The sequence below is a fragment of the Chaetomium globosum genome, genomic scaffold (assembly GCF_000143365.1).
Source record: "Chaetomium globosum CBS 148.51 scaffold_3 genomic scaffold, whole genome shotgun sequence".
In the NCBI taxonomy this organism is placed as follows: Eukaryota; Fungi; Ascomycota; class Sordariomycetes; order Sordariales; family Chaetomiaceae; genus Chaetomium; species Chaetomium globosum.
In genome coordinates, this window is record NT_165978.1 from 4,322,093 (window position 1) to 4,342,089 (window position 19,997).

At 56.3% G+C, this 19,997-nt stretch overlaps 8 protein-coding genes across 8 annotated transcripts; 3 read left to right on the forward strand and 5 right to left on the reverse strand.

Annotated features, from left to right (window-relative positions):
- Positions 1-528: 528 nt before the first annotated feature.
- CHGG_06704 (uncharacterized protein) lies at positions 529-1,776 on the forward strand (the record flags this gene model as incomplete). Its single annotated transcript, XM_001222798.1, has 1 exon — positions 529-1,776. The coding sequence occupies one exon, from the start codon at positions 529-531 to the stop codon at positions 1,774-1,776; it is 1,248 nt and encodes a 415-aa protein (XP_001222799.1).
- A 5,022-nt stretch (positions 1,777-6,798) lies between these two features.
- CHGG_06705 (uncharacterized protein) lies at positions 6,799-7,269 on the reverse strand (the record flags this gene model as incomplete). Its single annotated transcript, XM_001222799.1, has 3 exons — positions 6,799-6,872; positions 7,000-7,141; positions 7,231-7,269. 3 exons carry the CDS (start codon positions 7,267-7,269, stop codon positions 6,799-6,801), a joined length of 255 nt encoding a protein of 84 aa, XP_001222800.1.
- Positions 7,270-7,850: 581 nt separating this feature from the next.
- CHGG_06706 (uncharacterized protein) lies at positions 7,851-9,122 on the forward strand (the record flags this gene model as incomplete). The annotated part of the gene is made up of 2 exons (XM_001222800.1): positions 7,851-7,915; positions 8,189-9,122. The coding sequence occupies 2 exons, from the start codon at positions 7,851-7,853 to the stop codon at positions 9,120-9,122; spliced, it is 999 nt and encodes a 332-aa protein (XP_001222801.1).
- A 1,312-nt stretch (positions 9,123-10,434) lies between these two features.
- On the reverse strand, positions 10,435-11,331 carry CHGG_06707 (uncharacterized protein; the record flags this gene model as incomplete). Its single annotated transcript, XM_001222801.1, has 1 exon — positions 10,435-11,331. One exon carries the CDS (start codon positions 11,329-11,331, stop codon positions 10,435-10,437), a length of 897 nt encoding a protein of 298 aa, XP_001222802.1.
- A 785-nt stretch (positions 11,332-12,116) lies between these two features.
- On the reverse strand, positions 12,117-13,114 carry CHGG_06708 (uncharacterized protein; the record flags this gene model as incomplete). The annotated part of the gene is made up of 3 exons (XM_001222802.1): positions 12,117-12,624; positions 12,822-12,896; positions 12,960-13,114. 3 exons carry the CDS (start codon positions 13,112-13,114, stop codon positions 12,117-12,119), a joined length of 738 nt encoding a protein of 245 aa, XP_001222803.1.
- A 2,117-nt stretch (positions 13,115-15,231) lies between these two features.
- CHGG_06709 (uncharacterized protein) lies at positions 15,232-15,895 on the reverse strand (the record flags this gene model as incomplete). Its single annotated transcript, XM_001222803.1, has 2 exons — positions 15,232-15,584; positions 15,670-15,895. 2 exons carry the CDS (start codon positions 15,893-15,895, stop codon positions 15,232-15,234), a joined length of 579 nt encoding a protein of 192 aa, XP_001222804.1.
- Positions 15,896-16,243: 348 nt separating this feature from the next.
- CHGG_06710 (uncharacterized protein) lies at positions 16,244-16,836 on the forward strand (the record flags this gene model as incomplete). Its single annotated transcript, XM_001222804.1, has 2 exons — positions 16,244-16,252; positions 16,324-16,836. 2 exons carry the CDS (start codon positions 16,244-16,246, stop codon positions 16,834-16,836), a joined length of 522 nt encoding a protein of 173 aa, XP_001222805.1.
- Positions 16,837-17,097: 261 nt separating this feature from the next.
- Positions 17,098-19,850, reverse strand: CHGG_06711 (uncharacterized protein; the record flags this gene model as incomplete). The annotated part of the gene is made up of 7 exons (XM_001222805.1): positions 17,098-17,629; positions 17,709-18,000; positions 18,072-18,468; positions 18,547-18,827; positions 18,946-19,379; positions 19,495-19,670; positions 19,800-19,850. 7 exons carry the CDS (start codon positions 19,848-19,850, stop codon positions 17,098-17,100), a joined length of 2,163 nt encoding a protein of 720 aa, XP_001222806.1.
- Between the last annotated feature and the right edge of the window lie 147 nt (positions 19,851-19,997).

Genomic DNA, 19,997 nt, shown 5'->3' on the forward strand with positions numbered 1-19,997 from the left:
GTGACCTGGCTCATTCATTGTGTTCCCTCCTAGGCATCGCCTTTTCACCAAGCGGATCCCACCTGTACGTTGCCGACACGGGAATGACGCAGGCCTTCTTCGGAAACGATTTCAGCTTTGTTTCAAGCATGTAAGGCAGCCTCCGTTCTTGCACTACTAACCCATCGTAGCTCCAACCCCTACTCGTGCTAACCTGCTGCCAGTTACCGTTTCGACGTCCTTGAAGATGGTACCCTGGAAAACCGCAAGACCTTCGCATTTGTGACACCTGGTGTGCCGGATGGTATTCACGTTGACACCAAGGGCAATGTCTATTCTGGATGTGGTGATGGCGTGCAGGTGTTCAATCCGTCTAGGAAGCAAAGGGGCAGGATTTACCCCCTCTGAAAGAGGAGGAAGACGTGCCGCGGCCGAAGGATTGGAAACGACATTATAACATCCGTTATAACTGGGCGAGGGGTAAGTCCGCGGTCCGTTGAGCTGAGGCTTGGTAAAGAGGGGGGGGTCGAGGATCCTTAGAAGAAGAAAATGCTGGTCAAAGTGGTGGAAGGGGCTGCGATTACGGCTGATGGAGATGAGGGCCTTCGCGCCTGGGATCTCAAGAGCCGGAGCATGATTGCAAAGATCGAGGTTGGGGATCGCGGCTCTAATACTGCGCCGAGTTGTATAGCCGTCGACGAGAGCGAGTTTGAGCGTGGATTGCTCGACGTGGCACTCGGTTTCGATGACGGGAGCTTTGGCGTATGGCGGTTATCCACCAGCAGGAGGCGCTTGGAACAACGATACCGACATGAGAAATCTAGCAACGGCGGGCTAATGGCGATGGCCTTCTCATACCCGTTCCTACTGACCGCCACAGATGCAGTCCTGATCTCTCTGTACACCTTTGATGGTCCGAAAACGAGCGGGGCTGAGCAGAGGAGTGGGAAAGCCGATGCTGCGAGCGACAGGACGGCCAAGTTATCTTCGCCATACCTCTTAACATCTCTCGATTCACATACTTCGCGACCGCCCCTGGCGTTGTCCATTCGCAGGGCTGGAAGGGCGACCGTTGCCTCGGTGGCCTACACCTTCTCCACCCGCCGGGGTTGGTCAATTGGCCTCCAAGACCTGCATATTCGCCAGCCCCCGTCAAACTTCAAAGCCGTACCCGAAATTACAACTACCCGGATTGCATACACCGCGCCAGTAGAGACGAGCGGCCCTTCTAGCTCCCCGCTCAGTCCACCAGCGACGTCTCGGCGTGGACCCAACCGCATCCTCGGCGAACCTCCTTCTTCAGCTGCTTTGGATGCCGCTGATTCGGACACTACAGCCGTTGGGCCTACTACTCTCTGTTATACCCACCCATACCTCCTAGCAACTCTGCCAGACAACACCCTCGTCCTACACATGTGCACATCTAATGCCTCGTCACTTTCCATCTCAGATGGTATTCGGCTCTGGGGCCACACCTCCGGGATCAGTGATGCCGAAATCACTGCCCGCGGCAAGGCCGTCAGTGTCAGCACCCGGGGTGAGGAGATGCGCGTGTGGGAGCTTGAAGGACGATCGGCTGGCGTTGGCAGCCGCAGTGTTGAGATCCGGCCTTGGCAGTCACCGGGCGGCGGCGGAGCACCGAACTCTCTCGCGTCTGATGACAGCCTTGATCTCGGTGACCCCGCACGCGACTGGGATGAGAGGAGAAACTGGGTGGGTTTTGACGACGAGATGGTTATTGTGCTGAAAGAGGGGAAGGGGGCGCGAGAGAGCCTGCTGGTTTACGACTTTACATGAAGTATGGATACGGATTGCAGAACCAATCCCACACACAGCCTACACGCCGACATAAGCGCTCCAAATCCTGCGGATGACTGGACGATGCCTGCCAGCAATTCGCTCAAACTCAGCAGTAGTACAACCAGAGGGGTCTGAACCAGACGCTGTTGCCTCTTTCGCGATGCGTCACAAACGGTGTGGCAACTGGTTGGCGGGCTGTTTCTTCGCTGCGGCGTTGGCCTTCCCGCCGACGCGATGTGGCGATTTCTCAACCCCTCACAACAATCGAAACGAGATGAAAGCGTTGGTTTATGGGACTACATTGCCTTTCAACCCCCGTCGAATTACGTCCACGTCGCCACGGCAGCTTTTTTTGGTTGAAGAGCCGCATCCGACCCCCCGCCCAGGCAAATCTTTCGGTTCCAAGCCTCCTCAGGCAACTCAATAAAAACCACTAGACGTGGTCAGTCCTCATCCAGTGGTCGAGACCGCGACCGGTCCTCCTTGGACGAACGTTCTCTTGCCCGCGAGAGCCTCCTCCTGCGGGTTTTCATTACTGCCTTCCTGCAATTAAAGCCTTGTTTACATCACCAATCAAGGCAGTCAGTCCTAACCCCTGCCGCCCGAGTTACAGAGAACTGGTTTCTCGAGGCCCACAAACAACTCTAGGAGGGACGGCAAAAGACTCATCGCAGGGTTGCCATCGCAGGGTTGCCATCGCAGGGTTGCCATTGCAGGGTTGCCTGTGTCCCTCCCCGCCCCGGCTGGTCCGGCACTTTTGCGCACGCTGCCGTGTTGCCTTACGACGAGGACACGCACGCACACAACAGCAGAGAGAACGGGGGCAGAGGAAGCAAGAGCATTGCGTGTGTGACATTTGATGGTCTGCCTGACCGCCGACATCCACTCAGCCCTACTTTCCTCCACACCTCGGAATGCCGGAAGCCGCCGACGGGGGAAAACTGGTCACCTCTCACCTCGCACCCCCTCACCGCCCGCGAGTCCAGCTGGTTTGGGTTTGAGAATCGATCGAAACCCGTTTTGAAACCTGCTTCACATCTCGCGCATTCCTTGCTTTTGCAGGCAGACGGTCTGCACACCATTCCCACATCACACTAAACGGTGCCTGTGATCGATTATTTGAGACTAGAGTGTGTGGGATGACTCTTTGCAGTGAGACATGACACCGTCAGGTCAACCCCCCGTCCTCCACTGATATGGCCCTACTGCGACAAATCCAGACTAGCTCCCACACGAATGCCGACCAAGTCTCAGACAGAGGGTGGTGGTCAATTGACACAAACGATTCGTCACCTGAGCAGTCATTCGGGGTGTGGGTGTGTGGCAGGCAGCGGCAACGACCAGCCTTGCATCAAGTCCGTCCCCGAGCAGGGAAGAGGACGGGGGGTGTGATCAATTGGGGACCTTGGCATTGACGAACAGGGGGGGCACCGATTTTGATAGGTTCACGCCTATCTGTTTCGGGTTTTGTGGATGGGATTCACACAGAAACCCGCGGGGAGAGGAGGAGAGCGGGGGCGATGAAGCCGGGCGACGCGGGGCGCTGTGACCAAGGCAGTGCCTGTTCATAAAACGGAGGTTCTGCACAACATGGGACTTGTTGATAATAACTCGGTCCTCAGCGCGTCAATGTTGTTGTTTTGGGGCGATGTCATCGATTGGCCCGTCTGCCAGGTACCCGGATGTTGATGCCCCTCGAATTGCCGACGACGGAACCTGATTGCTCGTTTCCGGATTTGCAGTGCATGCGACAGACCGCAAAGACAGCACCACCTCATCCTGCAGGGCCTAGTAAGTGGCAGAATTAAGCTCTGGGTAGCCCTGGTCGGCGATCAGACCCGGGGTTGGCTGGATTCTGCTGTTTCCAGTCTCAGCTAGCTCTGTTTGAACAGAGAAGGCTGTGGGAGATTGGACAATTGGCAATCAGGGCGACCAAATTCATGCGCTCTGCCCTCACTAATTTTCCCCGAGCGCCTGGAGGCAGCCCATTCGGCGGGGAAGCCGGCTGGCAGGCATCTTCTCTGTCGTGGTGGACGCTTGTTCGCTCTTTTGCCCGAGCCCGCATCTCCCCTCTGCAGCAGGGAGGAAGGAAGGCTGGTTCTGTTTGGAGGTCGGTGAGGACAGCACAGCCAAACGCTGATCTGGTACCAATCGAAGCGGCGGGGAAGTTGTTGAATTGACCGACCCGTTGCTTTTAGCGCCGTGGAATGAATGGCGGCGAGTGGTCGACACCGCCTGCAGTTGCTGCGCAATTGACCAATGGATAATGGATGATTCCCGAGAAACATTCTCCCAGTTTGAGCACATCAAAATCCAGAAACAAATCGACGCCAGCCCAAACAGGCGCTGCAGCGAGAATGTCTTTCCCTCGCCTAGGTAGCTGGATGCTTTCATCTTGACTTATCATGGATCCGAAGTGCCTCCATTTATTAAAAACTCGCAAAAAGAGAAGGAGATGGCGCCTTGCAGTGCTTTCCCTGCTGCTGGAGCGTTTCCGACCCGAAACGGAAGGAGGGCCATGTGAGATGAGGGGCAGCCAGACCGCCCCCCGTGTGCGCCCCTCCTCCAAAGGCGGGGTGATAAGATAAGCGACAACATCAGAGCCTGAGTGTAACGGTGGGATGAGATGCTTCGCGGTATGGTCTACCAGTCTAGCATGTGAAGTGGGCAAGCCATTGTACTTTAGTCACAGAAAGTGGAATAAATGGTCTCTGTCTCAAGACGGAGGGTGTCGACCCGCGCTCGCGACATTTCGTCTCATAAATGTGGTGGTGGTGGGGGGTCATGTGGGATGAAGGACGGCGGTTGCTTCCAAACCGTGGGGAGTAGGAACAGAAACGAGGAGCTCCTCTACGAAATGTCTTATTTCTCGATCATAATGGAATCCCCTTCGGTTGCCTCGGAGCGAAGGAAACTCGGAGAGAGAGAGAGAGACGGTGGCCACAGTTCGTTAAATCCTTAAAGTCCGGCTGAGAAACCGGTCGGAGACAGAAACAGCCCGTGTCAGGCAACAGAAGACGGTCTGACAATCGCCCCACGAGCTTCCGTATTATCTCACCAATTCGTGGTCTACTAGGGCCATTGACTCAATTGCACAAAATGGCCGCCATTACCCTTGGAATGAGGGGCCACGCGTCAGCCCATTGACAACCCACACGAACGGGAGCGAGCCGAGCTGAGCGCCGCATGGGGAGTAAGGATCGGGCTTGTATGCCAGAGTCAAGTTCAGACGAAGTTGGCAATGGAACCTAAAACATGCCTTCTGAGGCTTGGAATAAGTACGGCGTAAGTGGCGTGAACCTGATGATCACCCATCCCACCTTTGAAGATAAAAGCAGCGGAATGGAAGATGATCATTGATGAAGGGGAGATGGAAAGGAGGATTGGAAATGCCATGGTGTTTGACGAGACGGGGTCAATGTCTTAGGTTACTTAGGTTCACACCTCCGCGGTCGCCTTGATGGGTGTCAGCAGGCACGGCCTAGTACATTGAGAATGCCAAGAGTACATGGAGACCCTGAGTCTGCTATCGATAGCATATTACGCTAAACTTTAAAGGGCAGGGGAGCCTTTCGGGCAGTCCAGTCTTTGGATCTCACTGGCCAAATCCTTGCGCCTTTCTCTCATTCCTTTGATCCACAGATTCCAGTTCAGTCCATCGCCAGCAACAATCCTATGAGTCACACAGTCGAGACTACCGGAGCCTGTTCGACCCTCCGCGATTGGAACGACACCACGAAACGGACCGCTTCCTGTATTTGCAAGCACCGCGTAATTGGCCAATTCGCGTTCCATTGCTTTCCCTCGGTCCACGCAACTCGCATTGACAGGCTGCAATCGACAAGTTACAAGCATGTCGTTTTTTTGTTTGACGGCGAGCCCAGAATTCGGCGAGGGGTCGCCCCATGGAAGGAAGACGACAGCTTACTCCACAGCAAACCGCCTCGAAACAACAGCTCAACCTCGCTGCCCAAATGGCAGCCCAATCGGTGCTCAATTGAGTCGGTGAGGTCGTGAGAGCTGCTTCACTGGCATTACAGCTCCACACCAAGGAAACCAGGCCGTTCGTTCGCCCCTCTTTCCCCTCTCTACCCCTCCTTCCCAATTCCCTCTACTATGTTTTCCTTCAGCAAGCTGATCTAGAGTTTTGGCCTATCAGTTGGAAATTGAGCGAAGCCGGCGGCGGACCGACTTGGCTGACCTCTCAAAGGTTCTCCACGCCAAACCGCTCCCCAACTCTAAGTTCTCAACTTGCAATATACGACAGACGCGTCTCAAGGCCATACAAGTTAAACATGGTTCAGAATCTGCGGAGGAGGAAGAGCCGGCGCGTCAACTCATTCAGCAAACCTTCTCATCAGATGAATTGAGATTTTTTTGTCTCTAAGGAGACAAGAACAACAACGGCACACGGTCTGCCGACTCCGCTCGCTACGCCGACTTCGTTCCACGTTTCAGGTACAAATGCCTTGGGACCTTATGGATCAAGAAGTCGCCCCTACGGCATACCACGAAAGGACTATGCCATCTCATACCATTTGGAGTGGTATCCGGAGTCTTCGCCAACGCCCTCTGGCGCGCGTAGTTGGCTCACCATCTTCCCTCGGTTGCCCAACATGCACGGCTTCAGATAAACCATCGAAGCAGCGCAAGCCAACGAACCGACCTGGGATATGCACGGCTTAACCCGCCCGAAGCGCGCCAGATGGTGAAACCTCCCCATCTTGCAGATGCCAGGTCAGACACGCTGCGGCTCTGGTTTGGTGCGGGAACCGCTAAAATACTACTTGACACATGGCGATTCGACCCGCCTGCCACTGATACTTGCAAATGTAAGACTTTGCCTCTAGCTGATCTCACCAACGACAAGGCATTCAAAAGTTTTGTCTGAAGCGAATCTTGGGGAAACACGGCTGATTTGAGTTGGCAGTTGGCAGTTCTGATTGCTGTCTTTTCCTTTTTTTTTTTCCCGCGGTGTCGCTGCCATGAGGTACCTCGCTTTGGGCAGAAGTACCTGACCTATTTTTGCCTAACGGAGACGGAGTCCTTGACGGGTGACCATTGGCTGGGCGCAGAGCACCCGATATGATTGGCTACATGGAGATGGAGAGGGGGTGTGTGTGCCGGGGTGTCAGTGGGTGTGTGTCTGACTGTGGAGTGTGGGTGACTCCTCACGGTGTCCCAACATCCCTGCCAGACACGCCACGCCACTCCACTTACACCTGAACCCCAGATTCGTGCCCGCCCACGCCGCAGCGGTCTTGCCTGGAGCGACAGACGCGTTGTGCGCCGCTGTGTGACCTGCTGTCGCAATCTTGCTCCGACTCCCGTCTCCCGTTCCTGGGGCCTTGGGCTCCCAGCCCTGCCGATGCCCAGCCAGCCGTCAAGTGGTGGGGGAGGGGATGGCCGATGGCTGATGGCTGATTCTCATGAAGCCGCTGTGGTACTTACATGGCCGTGCCTCCTCCATTTCTTCTTGCCCTTCTTCATCCTCTTTCGCCCTTTCATTCTACCTGTTTGCGCCCTTCCGCATTCTCTCCGACCGAATCCAGACACAGTTGGCATAATCTACTGCCTTGATCTGTCCAGACACGCTGCCCCGGCCGCACCGCCTTTCGCCACTCCAAGGCTTTCCAGCGCATTCCATTGACCGGCCATTGCGAAGCATTGCGAACCGCCGCCAGTTATTGTTCTGCACCAACCCCTCTTGTCCACTACGGTTGGATAGACGAATATCGGTGCTCACATTGTCTTCTTCATTATTCAACAATCGAGAAAATCTTACACCCTCTTACAAAGAAGGCTCACCGACCTTGAGACGCTCCCGGACCTACGCATTCCCGGCCCCACGCACAACTCTTTGTCACCAGCACCTTCGTCCTTGCATCTATTTGCACAATCAGAAAACTGCACTGCTTGCGCAACCAGCTTCACCAAATTCACCTTTCCCACCACAATTGGCATCTTTAAACCGCCTCTCCGTTGTCGTCGCTTAATGACGGCTCACATCTTCGCCACCTTGTTCCAAGTCATAACTGCGTGTTAGGGCTGACAAACCAACCATTTCTACCATGCAACTACCCATGACACACAATCACATGAACCAGACACATCACATGAATCAGGCAACAACAAGGTCGCCTTGGGCCTCTTCATCATCTCCCACCTGCTTTTCCCCCAACACCAACAAAAGAGATGCAGGAAATCCCAGCCATGTCGCCAAAGCATCAAAAACCCTGCGATATCAGCAACCTGATGTCTCCTCCCGAACCTGCTCCGCTGGACTCATTTAAGGTGACGGGCTCAGCGACCGGCAAGCCCGCCTCTGAAGTTCTGAGACACATGCTCCGCACCATCCTCTATCCCCGCCTGTGTCACCGGTTCCCGCAAGCTGGTGAACACGATTCAGCCCGGGCCCCTCCCCTCAACCTAAACGGGCCCGGGACCCGATCCTCTACCCCGCCAGGGAAACCTCGACAAACGCTCCCACTGGTTCGCTGTTCTCGCTCACGCCGGCATCTGTCGATAAATTCACGACGGCAACGGAGCAGTTGGTGAGCGAGCACATCGCATCGAGACCGGCCGACCTTTTCCGGGACTTGTCCCCGCCACGAGTCGAGGATTACGAGTTGGCGCTTTATTTTAAATCCAACTGCTTCCGGATGTTCAAGGACAACCCGAAGGAGTGGCTGCGCAAGGAGCGCGAGCTTCTCCGGGCTGACCGGAAACACACTGCCTTGTCGTTTCAGCCCGCCAAATTGCCACACATTCTGCCTGCTTCAAGGCCAGCGGTCTTGGGGCCGCAGTCAACCAAGGCACTCACCGCGCGGGTCCAGAAACAGAAGTCGGCGAGGGCCAAGTCGCAGAATCCGCGGCCCATCCGGGCAACACCAGCACCAGCCCGGGAGACAATCCGGGTCAGCACTCCAGAACCCCGTGTTCGAACGGTGGCGCCGAACCGTGAAGATAAGGACTTTTTGTCCTTGGAAGACCTCTCGCCGCCGGTCGCCACACTTCCTCCGAAAGCGAACAGCCTCAAGGTCGACTGGAAGGGAAACGCGCTGGATCTGAGCAACGACCCGAACCGACACCTGCTCCATCCAGACGAGCTCACCCTGGCGAGCAATCTGCGGCTCGATTGCGCGACGTACCTCACTAGCAAGCGGCGAATCTTCTTGCGGCGGCTCGAGTGCGCCAAGATCGGCAAAGAGTTCCGCAAGACGGACGCGCAACAGGCATGCAAGATCGACGTCAATAAGGCGTCGAAGCTGTGGCAAGCCTACGACCGCGTGGGGTGGTTGGATATTGAGTGGATGCGAGAGTTCATGACCCGCAAGCTTTAAACGACTTGTGATGAATCGACGATGGGCTCGACGCAGGGTCCTTTCCTTCTTTCGCTTCGGTCGATCGCATGACCGTTTATTTTCCTTCTTCATCTCACGGCATCACGTCACGGCATCACAGCATAACGAAAGGTCATATGATACCCCCGAGCGCGGCAGAACCGGCTCGCTCAAGTTCCCAGTTTCCATTTTCCCTTTTTCCTGTGTTTTTCTTTTGTCCCCGGTTCTCACAGCATTGCATCGCATGGCGGTTTGGGTTGGCGGCTGGTGATCAGGTATACGGAGGCGCGCCACTTCGTTTTGATAGCTCATCTGATTTACAGATTGGAAAGGATGGCACGGTCAGGGTACAGTGCATGGGGGGTCGTTTGTTTTACATCTACTGGCGTTCAGGGGTTTGGGATGGGAGCGATGGGAGGGCAGGAAGACATGCCAGGTCGTGTCAGGCAGCCCGGGAAGCATTGGGGCGATGGGCAGCATGAATATACCCCCTACATTTCCCCCCTCATTTTTCGGGTTATTTCATTTGGTTGTTGGCACTTTTTGCTGTTCAAGGGACCACTTTCCCCTCTCATTTGTGGCGGAGTATCGGATGAACATGGGATCATACAACCGTAGCAAGTACGTTCTCTTGGCCACGTGGCTCAGCTCGGTCAGACGCGAGCCAAGGAAAAGATCACTCTTTCAGTTTGCCTCAGTCTTTACACGGCAAGATGGTTTTGAACGGCGGTGGTGTTAACGGCGCTGAGTTCTCGCGGCCGACGTGAAAGCCCAATAATAGAATAGCCTCAAGCTAATGCAATGGCGATTGCTGGGTTTCTTGATCAGCACGGGTAACTGTGGTAACTGCTCCGGGTTGGGTCAGGGCTGGACAAGGGCAAGGGGGCCAGACAGAACACCCTCTCAGCCCGACGGTTCGAAGTGATGTCATGATTTGGTACGCCCTGACAAGAAGGATCCACATCCGTTGACACTCTTGAAGCGCCATGTCACGGTGACATTTTGGTGAGATCATTGAACTTGGTATTATACTGGACAAGATCTCGTAGAATAATACTTTGTTCCCAATTGCTCAATATCTACTTACGCAGTGGCGCTTTAATAAGCTACGAGGCCCTCTCCAACGGCCTGTTTTCCCCGTGACACTGACTTCATGATCGTCTGTGGTAATTAATTGGGATCATCTTGTACATACACACAGTACAGCCATTGCGTCATATTCCTTCCCAGTGTTCCAGTAGTTAAGGAATGAATGAATCTGACTGAGCTGACACTTCTACCCCACCGCCAACAACTTTGCTGTTTTTGTCTCTTACTGCCCCGCTGCCAGTACATAGCCCCCATCCACGACCAGCGTGTGCCCGTCAATATACTGGTTACACACCAGACCCAGCACCCCCTGTGCCATGTCGATATCCCTTCCCGGCCGGCCCGCAGGCACCTTCTCCTCATACTTCTCCTTCTCGATGTGGCTCTTCTGGAACTCGTCGCTCTCCCCGGCCGTCATCTCGCTGGGAAACACGCCGGGGGCGAGGCCGTTGACGCGCACCTTGTGGCCGGCGGCGGCGACCTCGGCGGCCAGCATGCGCGTGAGGTGCTGGGCGGCGCCCTTGGCGGCGTTGTAGGCAAAGTGGTGCTGGGCCGTCTTGATCAGCCCGCTGATGCTGGTGATGTTGACGACGGTGCCGGACCAGTGCGGGTGCCGCTCCGACGACCTTTGCAGCAGCGGGAGGAAGGCGGCGGTGGTGAAGTAGAGGGAGACGACGTCGGTTTCGTAGGTGGCCAGCCAGTCTTGGGTGGTGGACTTGGACGTGTCGAAGAGGTTTTGTTTCATCTCGGTGGCGGACCCGGACTCGGGCTGCACCGTCTCGCTGGAGATGCCGGCGTTGTTGACCAGAATGCAGAGGCATGGTTCGCGGGACTCGACTTCTTTGACTAGGCGGGCCACTTCGTCTTTCTTGGTCACGTCGCCTTGCAGCGCGATGATGGAGCCCTCGATGTCTTTGTTGTAGGTTTCGACTACCTTGTCGAGCTTCTCGCGTGTGCGCCCGACGATGTAGACTTTGGCGCCGTTGGCTGCAAGTGCTTGGGTAATCATCAACCCGATTCCCGAACCGCCGCCGGTTACAAGGGCCACACGGCCCTTGAGGTCGAACAGCGAGTTGCGGTTGAAGTCGGCGTGGCTTGCGACGGCGACGCTTTTAGACATTTTGGCGTAGGTTCGGGTTACTGGTGGGGTGATGAGGCCAGGGTATTGTGTGCGAGTAGGAAGGGCAGCTCTGGAAAATGCAGGTTCAGAGGACTTTGAAGTGGTGGTGAGTGTTCTGCTGGTTGTTCTGCTGGTTGTTCTGCTAATTCGTGCGAGGTAACCTGTCGTGGTTCGGAGTCTTGTTACTAGAGTGGTGGTCATGTCGCAATAAGCTTGAGGAGAGGAAATTCGAGGAGCTTAGACGAGGGAAGCTGAAGCCTTTTTAGAAGCTCCAGTTCCTCCTAAGAGACAGGAGCGTGGTGAAACTGAAATCGATGACTTCATCGTCTCCATGAATGACCAGCACTTACACCTGCTGGCCAATCAGCGAGGAGGATGGCATTCGATTCAAGACTTTCGAATACGACGGGACCACAACAAAGCTTCTTTTTCCTGTTTTATCCTTTACGTAGTCTTGTTGCATACAGAATAGAAAGGGAGGCGCCGGAGAGGTTTGACCGGATGTTTTGTGTTCGGACCAGGTGCCCGTACATGTAATGCACCGCGGTATATCCACCAACACCTTGCGTCACTTTTTCCATATTGGGACTGAGTGAACTCGTCTCCAAGTTCCAATGCTAAATGGCCTGGAGACATACCCGAGCACACAGTAAGATGGTATACACTATTGTAGAGGGGTAAGTGAACGGTCAGAAAGAGGTCATTAGGCTATGCCTCCCTTCCCCTGAGAACTTGACCGGAGCAACACTGACTAAGATTTAATCCAGCATTCCCATATATACCCGTCAATATTTGTGCTCTCGTTGCTCGGCGGTAGCCAACTCCACATCGGTTCTCGGCCAAAGGTGACTGAGATCGCCCACGGGTAGGTTGAGGGTGATGCGCATCTCTCCCGCCATGATGATGAAGCACATGTACCAGCCCAAGGCGGCCACGATGAACAACAAGGCTCCTCCCCCCTGTCGCCAGAACGTTAATGGACTTTCTCCAACACTCGCACTATGGATAACACTCGCCTTTTGCAACCGCCCAGCACCCTCGTAGTCTCCCCAGCTGACCTTCCAATATGCCCCTGACAACACCCATGCGGCCACACTCACAAGCAAAAAGATGGTTGCAAACACGGCGTTGATCTTACATGTGAAGATGAAGAACGTAAATAGGGCAAATCCCCAGACAATCAGGTAAACCGCCACCGCGGCGTTGTATTCTCGCGATGAGAGGCCCGTGGGATCGTCGGCGGTTGCGAAAGGGGCTCCGAGTTGCAGCGTTGGAAGCTGGAGAAACCCAAAGCTTCCCCAAAAGACAGAGAACAGCCCCATAACCATCATGGGGAAGAAGTTACCCATCACCCATTCAAGACCATGGCGAAGGTGAGGAGGACGGGCCCGACGAAGAAGAAGATGCCGCTAGGTAAGGAGTGATGATGTTAGTCAGGACGTGGGAAATGTGTGCAACAGATCACAGATGAAGTTGGAAGACAGACTTACACAACTGGTGAGAAGCCCTGTGCTCCACCCCATCCCATGCAAATGATGGCGAAAGTAAAGGTCGAGATGACGAAGCTGTGTCATGTCAGTACCTTGCTCAATGTCATGCTTGGGTTTGGATAAACCCGGGCTACCCACCCAACAAAGCCGAGTGCGGTCGGGTTGGCAAACCGCCGGTTGTAGTCGCCGAGCTGAGGCACCTTGGGCGTGAGGTACAGCTTCTCGAACAGCTCGGGTGACATGGTTATGCCCGTTTGAGTCCTGTAGAGGCCCTTCTCTTCGTCGCCCGCCATCTTGGCCCCGCTCGCTGTCGTTGCAGGCTCCGCAGTCGCCATCAGATCATTACCTTAGGATGTCTAGAAGCGAGTAAGAAGCGAGTAAGAAGCGTAATGGTTACTGCAGACAACAATGGCTGGGGATGGCTGCATACTCCCATTGCCGGGAAGGGCGATTCATTTAACGTCGGCCCCCGTCCCATGTGGGCAGAGTGCCGCACGCTAGCCTACACACCTGCATCCCTCGCCCAGATTCTTCCATGACAGCAGATGGTGGCGCACGGTATCAGAGTGACGGGCTACTTTGGGAGATTGGGGAGGCTCGATAGGGGCCTGCGGCCATGGTTATCTGCGGGCTGGTTGCCCGCCTTGTTCCTATTTGTTCCCGCCTCCCGCTCACACAAGGCTAGTTCCCCGGAAGCTTCCCATGGACACAGCGTCGTGTCAGTCCGGCACTGCAGAGTTAGCGTACCGGACTTCGGGGAGCAAACATTCTGGAAGCGAGAGATGAGGGAGACTTGACTAATTGGGTCGTCGACCAACAAAAGGGGAGCTAATGTGGCCTGTTGCGCATGGCACATGCAGTATGTTCCACTTCGGGTGCAACATCTACTACCGAGTGGCTTGATATTGCATGTTGGAGTCCAGACCAGGGGCGGGGAGGGGGGTTGTTGAGAGAAAGTACTCGGAGACTTCAATTGTTTAACCGACGGTAACCTGACATTATAGCAGAAAGTTCCAAATAAAGTAAGTAACCTCCCACTCTTTGACTGAGCAGAAGATTCGATTGTCTTGTACTCCCCTGGCTTGTTACTTGCCGACACAGCAGGTACTTTCTACATTGGGCAGGTGTCTGTAAACTGCCTACCATGGTTCCAAACTTACTTCATTATTTCCAATCTAATGCTGCTGCCCCTGAGCGAATAGAGGTAGGTACTTTCTCAAACCAGAGCAGTTTCGTCCCTGCGCTGAGAAACAAGGGAGCAAAAGCGTGAACCCAAGCGGGTACCTGAAGGTGAACCGGAGATTTCAAGTGCCAGATTTTGTTAGAGAAACCGGGTTGATCCCTCTTCGATTCTGGGAATGAGTGATATGCATCCTGCCTAGACTTATGCATGTATTAGTAGTACATTGAGGTACTGATCTACTGGCTCTATTTCACCAACATGCCGCTATCGTTGTGCTTCGTGTCTTCCAGGCTATCAGGGGGAATCGGTGTGACCGACCGGTCCCGAGATGGGCGGCGTGGTGGGAGCAACACGACATCGGTGCTGCCGACGAGCAAGAAAGCATCCTGTGACTTGAGCACTGGTACCCCTCCGGAGGCTGGGATTTTGTAACATGCCCCTAGGGCAACGAGTTACAGCCAAAATACAGATTGTCGAATTCCTGCAAAGGGCCGAGATCCCGTAAATTTCGTATCAACATCTTAAAACGCTACACGCTGTCTATCGTCGCTAGATCGTTATGCAATGGTCCTGCAATGTCGTAAATACCGGACCGTTAGACCGTCACTCTCGCCCCGGGTATCCTCGAAGAAAGCACCCATAATCCCCAGCCCTGGAAAGTAGTCCATGCAGGGCTCAATGCCCCTAGACACCGAGCTACCCGCCAAGGCAAGCACCGTCCCAATGGCTCCGACGCAATACCACACCTTAAAACCCCGGCAACTTGTCGTACAGCCCATCATAAAGCTTCCCTACCCACCCCATCGTCTCCCCTCCCCTCGCAACAATACCCAGCCCACCCACAGCCCACAATACAGTCGCGGCCGCCGCTGCCCCGTTAATAACCATCAACCGCCTCAACCGCCTCCTCCTCCTCTTCCTATTCGCCCTATCCACAGCCACATTCCCCGTCGGGCGCTCCGGCACCCACCCAGCGGCCTGCGAAAGACCAACCCACTTGGGCCCAGCCCCAGACCATGTGGCCGCAACCCGCGGGCAACAGCACGGCGTAGGCGAGCCACGAGACGTAGCGGTGGCGAACAAACAACCCGTGCGGCCAACGTAGGCCAGACCAAATGTTGGCGCTGTTCGCCCTCGAACGGCCAGGCGGCAGGGGCCGCGGTTTGACAAAGACGGTGCGCCGGCCAGCTACGCCCCGCGAACAACGTAGCCCGAAACCCGGCGATGTTAGCTTGAAGGCCGGGCCAAGCCGCTTGTTAGCCCCGGGGGCGGTTTTGGTGGCGGGCGGAGGTATTGGGTGGGCCGGCGGGGGGTGCTCCCGCCCCGTTGGTAAGCGGGCGTTCGGTTGTGGGAGCGGCGGAGGAGGCGGACGGCGGCGCCGGAGCCGACGTGCGCGAGCACGGGCAGGACCACGAGAAGGGGCTCCGAGAGCGGTGTTTGGTAGATCTCGCGGGCGAGGAGGAGGTAGGACTCGGAGGCGGGCACGGATCGCGCGGCGAGGGGGATGATGGAGGTTGTTGCGAGGTGGAGGGCGCTGAAGAGCGTGAAGGTGTAGGAGGAGTAGCGCTGGATGCGGGTTACTGGGAGGTGTAAGGGTGACAGGTTAGTTCTGGTTGTCTCGAACGGTGGACTGCGAGGTGGGGGGCAAGGAGTGGAAGGACGTACGGTAATAGATTGCGCCATGGCCGCTGCCGCTTAACCCAAGGCCCGTCGAGGTGGTAGGGGACTTGACAGAGCCGGTCGAGTCTGAGAGTTTTCCGTCGTCGGTCTGGCCTGGTAGCGGTGGGAGGTCCTTGTCGACATTCGGGGAGTCCATAGGTGTCGGGTCGAGCTCTAAGAGGGATACCAGAGTAGCCTCGGAGGCCTTTGATCGTAGTGAATGGTTATCCATGGTGACGGGAGAACCGCGAACGGTTTACTCCTCAATTCGCAGTCTGGATGTGTTGGTGTCTTTGTGCGTTTCTAGGTTCCAAGTTTCCATTTGTTGAGCCGGCACTGGTTGACTTGGCTGTTGGCTGAGCCGTTGGCGGGCCGGAGACCCTGCGCCGTTAACCGAACCCCACAGCGCCTCACAGGGGTTATGTCTTGGCAGACATCAGTGCCAGGGCCCTTGTGCTGCTGCTATAATTTGGGTTTGGAGAAAGCATCCCTCACAATCACAATCACCAAAAACAGCCACCTGGCTTTCACAACCACCATCGAGCATCGTCTACGAATACTCCTACTCACAACCTCCAAAATGCCTCCAGTATGCTACCTCCGGTCCTACATCCGACACTCTTCCCAAAGTCCCCTCATCACTAACCCATCCACTCACAGCGCCACCAAACCCTCCCTCCCGCGCAAACCTCCTCGGCGCGCGAGGCCCTCCAATCTTTCTACTGCCAGCTTTGCCAAAAGGGCTATTCTCGCATGAACGACTACGAGGCGCACCTTAGCAGCTACGACCACAGCCACAAGCAGCGGCTCAAGGACATGAAGGCCATGGTGCGCGACCCGGCCGCGACAGCCCGCGCGCGCCGCCAGGAACAGAAGGCCGAGGGGGTGATCAGTATCAAGCTTGGGGAGGCGGCCGCTGGGGTTTCGGGGGGGGGTACCAGTGCGGCTGGTGGGGGGTTTAAGAAGGGCGGGTTCAAGAAGACGGGGTTTAAATCAGCTTTCGGGCCCGTCGTCGGTGGTGTGGCCCTACCGAAGGAGGATGCTGCTGGGCCGGGGAAGAAAGAGGGGGAGCCGAAGATGGGTCTGGCGGCAGCAGCGAAGAGTGGCCTTGTGGAGAGCGACACAGAAGATGAGGGATACGAGGTGTACGATCCGCGGAGGCCGACCGACTAAGACACGACCATGGGCATTGCGTCCTGTGCGAATACTAACATAACGACGACAACACCGTCCCTCAATTTTGGTTGGATTATGTTTGGTTACGGGAGGAACGAAACTCATCCACTGCCTGGCAGTGGTGAGAGGATTATTTTGAGGTATTCCAAAAACAACAAGCAACAAACTCGCAACCTATGACGCCAAAACAAACGCCAAACGCTCACATGACGATATACATCACTTCGTATACAGTGGGCCCATTTACTGGCCACCCGTCTACTGGCCACCCATTGCTGGCCACAGTTGCGGCTCAAACCCGGACAGGTCCTCCTCCAGCAGCCCCAGAATATGGGTATTGCCCGAGAACCAGTTTCCCAGCTCGTTCGCCTGGGCGGGATGGCCAGGACCAAACCCAGGTCCCGGAGGTCCCGGAGGCGGCGGCTGCATCGGGCCGGGCCCAACAAACTGTGCATCAGGCGGCTGCTGCATAGGATGGGCACCGGCAAACTGCGGCATGAACCCCAGTTGGCTCAGGTACATATCGATGTTGTTGCCGACCATGGTCATATCCTGGTCGCGCTGCTGCGGGTCCTGCCGACGCTGCGCTTTGGCCCGGACGCACAAGCTCGCGACGTTGTGCAGGACCTTACAGATGCGGTGGAGCTTGGCGACGGCCTCGGAGGCTGCACACACGGGCACCAGTGACTCGACAAAGTCGGCCACCCGCTGCAGGTCGACCATGTCCGACGTCTCGATGATATGACAGAAAAGGACGATGACAGGCGTGAAGGGGACGTAGATGACATTCCTGCAAACAGGTCGACGTCAGTATATGAGAGGACGTGAAGAAGTTGGGAGGAGGGGCAGGGATGGAGCCAAGGAAATACCATCGAATACACCCCGCCTTCACGGCCACGCTATCGCCCGCCATGCTCATGTACTCCTGGTGGCACGCAAACGCCTGGCGCGCGGCGTGGATGCACTCCGGGTTGAAGGTGCTGGGCGAGCCCGGCGGACTAGGAATGGCGCGGTAGACGAGCGTCAGGGCCGACCAGTGCATTAACTCGTCGCCAACGATCGCCATATCCATCGGGAAGGGACTGTTGGCGTCGAACTTGATGCCGCGCACCTTCTCGCGTGTTTTCTGCACCAGTGGCTCTTGCTCCTTGGCCAGCTTGTCTGTTGTCGCACAATTCTTAGTCTGTCTGCCCTGATGGGTAGTTCTGACACGGTGGGAAAAGGGAACGCACTCATAGTCCGGACAAGCTGCCGCGCGCTCTCGGCACGTCGCTCCTGTGGCCGGGCGAGCGCGGCGGGGCTGTACAACTGCTCATACGCGCGGCCGAGAAAGTCGGCGTACGCGATCCACTGAGTCAACACGATGGCCCACGAGGCGTCGGGCAGGTCATCGCCGTATTCCAAGCTCCGCGGCAGGGTGATGTCATAGTCCTGGATCGTAGGCGCCCGCCCCGACCGGACCGACAGCGCCTTGTCGAGCAGGTAGGCCGACCAAAAAAGCACAGCCCGGGGCGTCGTGTCGAGCCCGCCGTGCAAGCGGTGGTATCCCAGCGTCTGGCAGAGGTTGGCTGCTACGGTGTTGAGATCACGAGCGATAGAGAATTTGGAGATCTCGATGGCATAGAAGGCCTAGGGGATGCAAGCCGTCAGTATGGAATGAACAGCACACGGGATGGGTTGGGAAGGACATGCCCCTAGCAGCAACACCTCGATGCACTCCTTGCGCGCCGGCATTAACAGTGGCAGGTTGGTGAGGGCCGTCTCTAAGTTGTCGCGGCAGAGAGACTGGTACTCGAGTAGCTCGTCCCTCTGTGCGCCGCTAACCAATGCGGCCTTTTCCTGCAGCAAAAAGTACAGGCCCGCGTTGACGACGCCCCAGGACATGAGACTGAAGTCGTCGGTAGCGAAGTACACCCTACTGCACCGCTCCGCGAAGTTCTCGGCGGCGATGAAGGTGCAGATGGTTGCAAAACTGGCGAGCTTGCCGTCTAGGGGCCGAGTCAGTGTCCGGCTGGCAGCATGTCGTCAGGGGCGAGGGGTTTGGGGAACCTTTGGTCTCGCGTAAGGCGGTCACGACGATGTGGGCAGGCGGCATGGGGAGCTCACGGAGACCCCCCTTTGGCAGCGGCTTAGCGTTGACAAAGCGGGACTCGTGGGCGCCCGGGCGGTTCTGCATGCTCACGATCTGCTGGAGCGAGGACAAGGCCGACCGCATATCTGGGTCTAGGTCACGGGGCAACGTCCGGGTGACGGTGTTCTCGAGGAACTCGCTAGCAAACACTGTCTGGGCGGAGATGGAGGAGTCACCTTCGAAGGTTGAGATGGCATCATCGTCATGTTCACGCCCGTACACAATGTCATTAGTACCGCTGCCGCCTCCCGCGGTCGGCGAGGAGCCCAAGGGAACGGGACCGAGGCCGGCAGACCCACTCTCGGTAGCGGAAGCTGAGGGACTCCTGCTGGTGATGGAGACGGCCAGATCACGGAGCATGTTCTCGATATTTGCGAGGCGAGACTCGAAGTGGTCTATCTTTCGCTCGCTGTATTACACAAGAGGAGCCCATCTTGTTAGTATTGCCATTACATCACATGGCCAGCGCATGTAGTTACACAAACAAGCAGACAGGGTTCTTTTTAGTTGCCAGGAGGACTCACTATTGGGTCGAGATTAGCACCCGCTGCCGGGCTTCCCTCGGCCGCTGGCCGGCGCCGGTTGAACTGCATGGGCGGTTTGCGGTCCTGCAGTTTGCACATGGCGAATCCTTGTCGCAGCGTATCTGGAAAACAGCCTCTCTCTCAGCGGATTGAACCTTGATGCATGCAGGGCGGCCCTGGAGGAATGAATGCCGAGGGAGGGTTACTTGCCTTTCGGAGACGGCATTGATCACACTCCACAAGGGTCAGTCAGCATCAATGACAGGCTCTAGTGCGGGACCGCTGCTGCAGCTATTAGGACTTACAGCTCGCCTTGCCGAATTGTCGCCTTCGTGGTAATCGCCCTCCAGCATCATCGCTCCTTAGCCGTCAACTAGCGTCGAGCGTCGCCGTCGCCGGGACACTAACTAAGTGGATCGAGCTGTGGGTTGAATGAACAATGGTAACTCACGGGCGCAGGGAGCTATTGTTCAGCTCCCAGCCGGGCGGTCAGTGTGAATGAG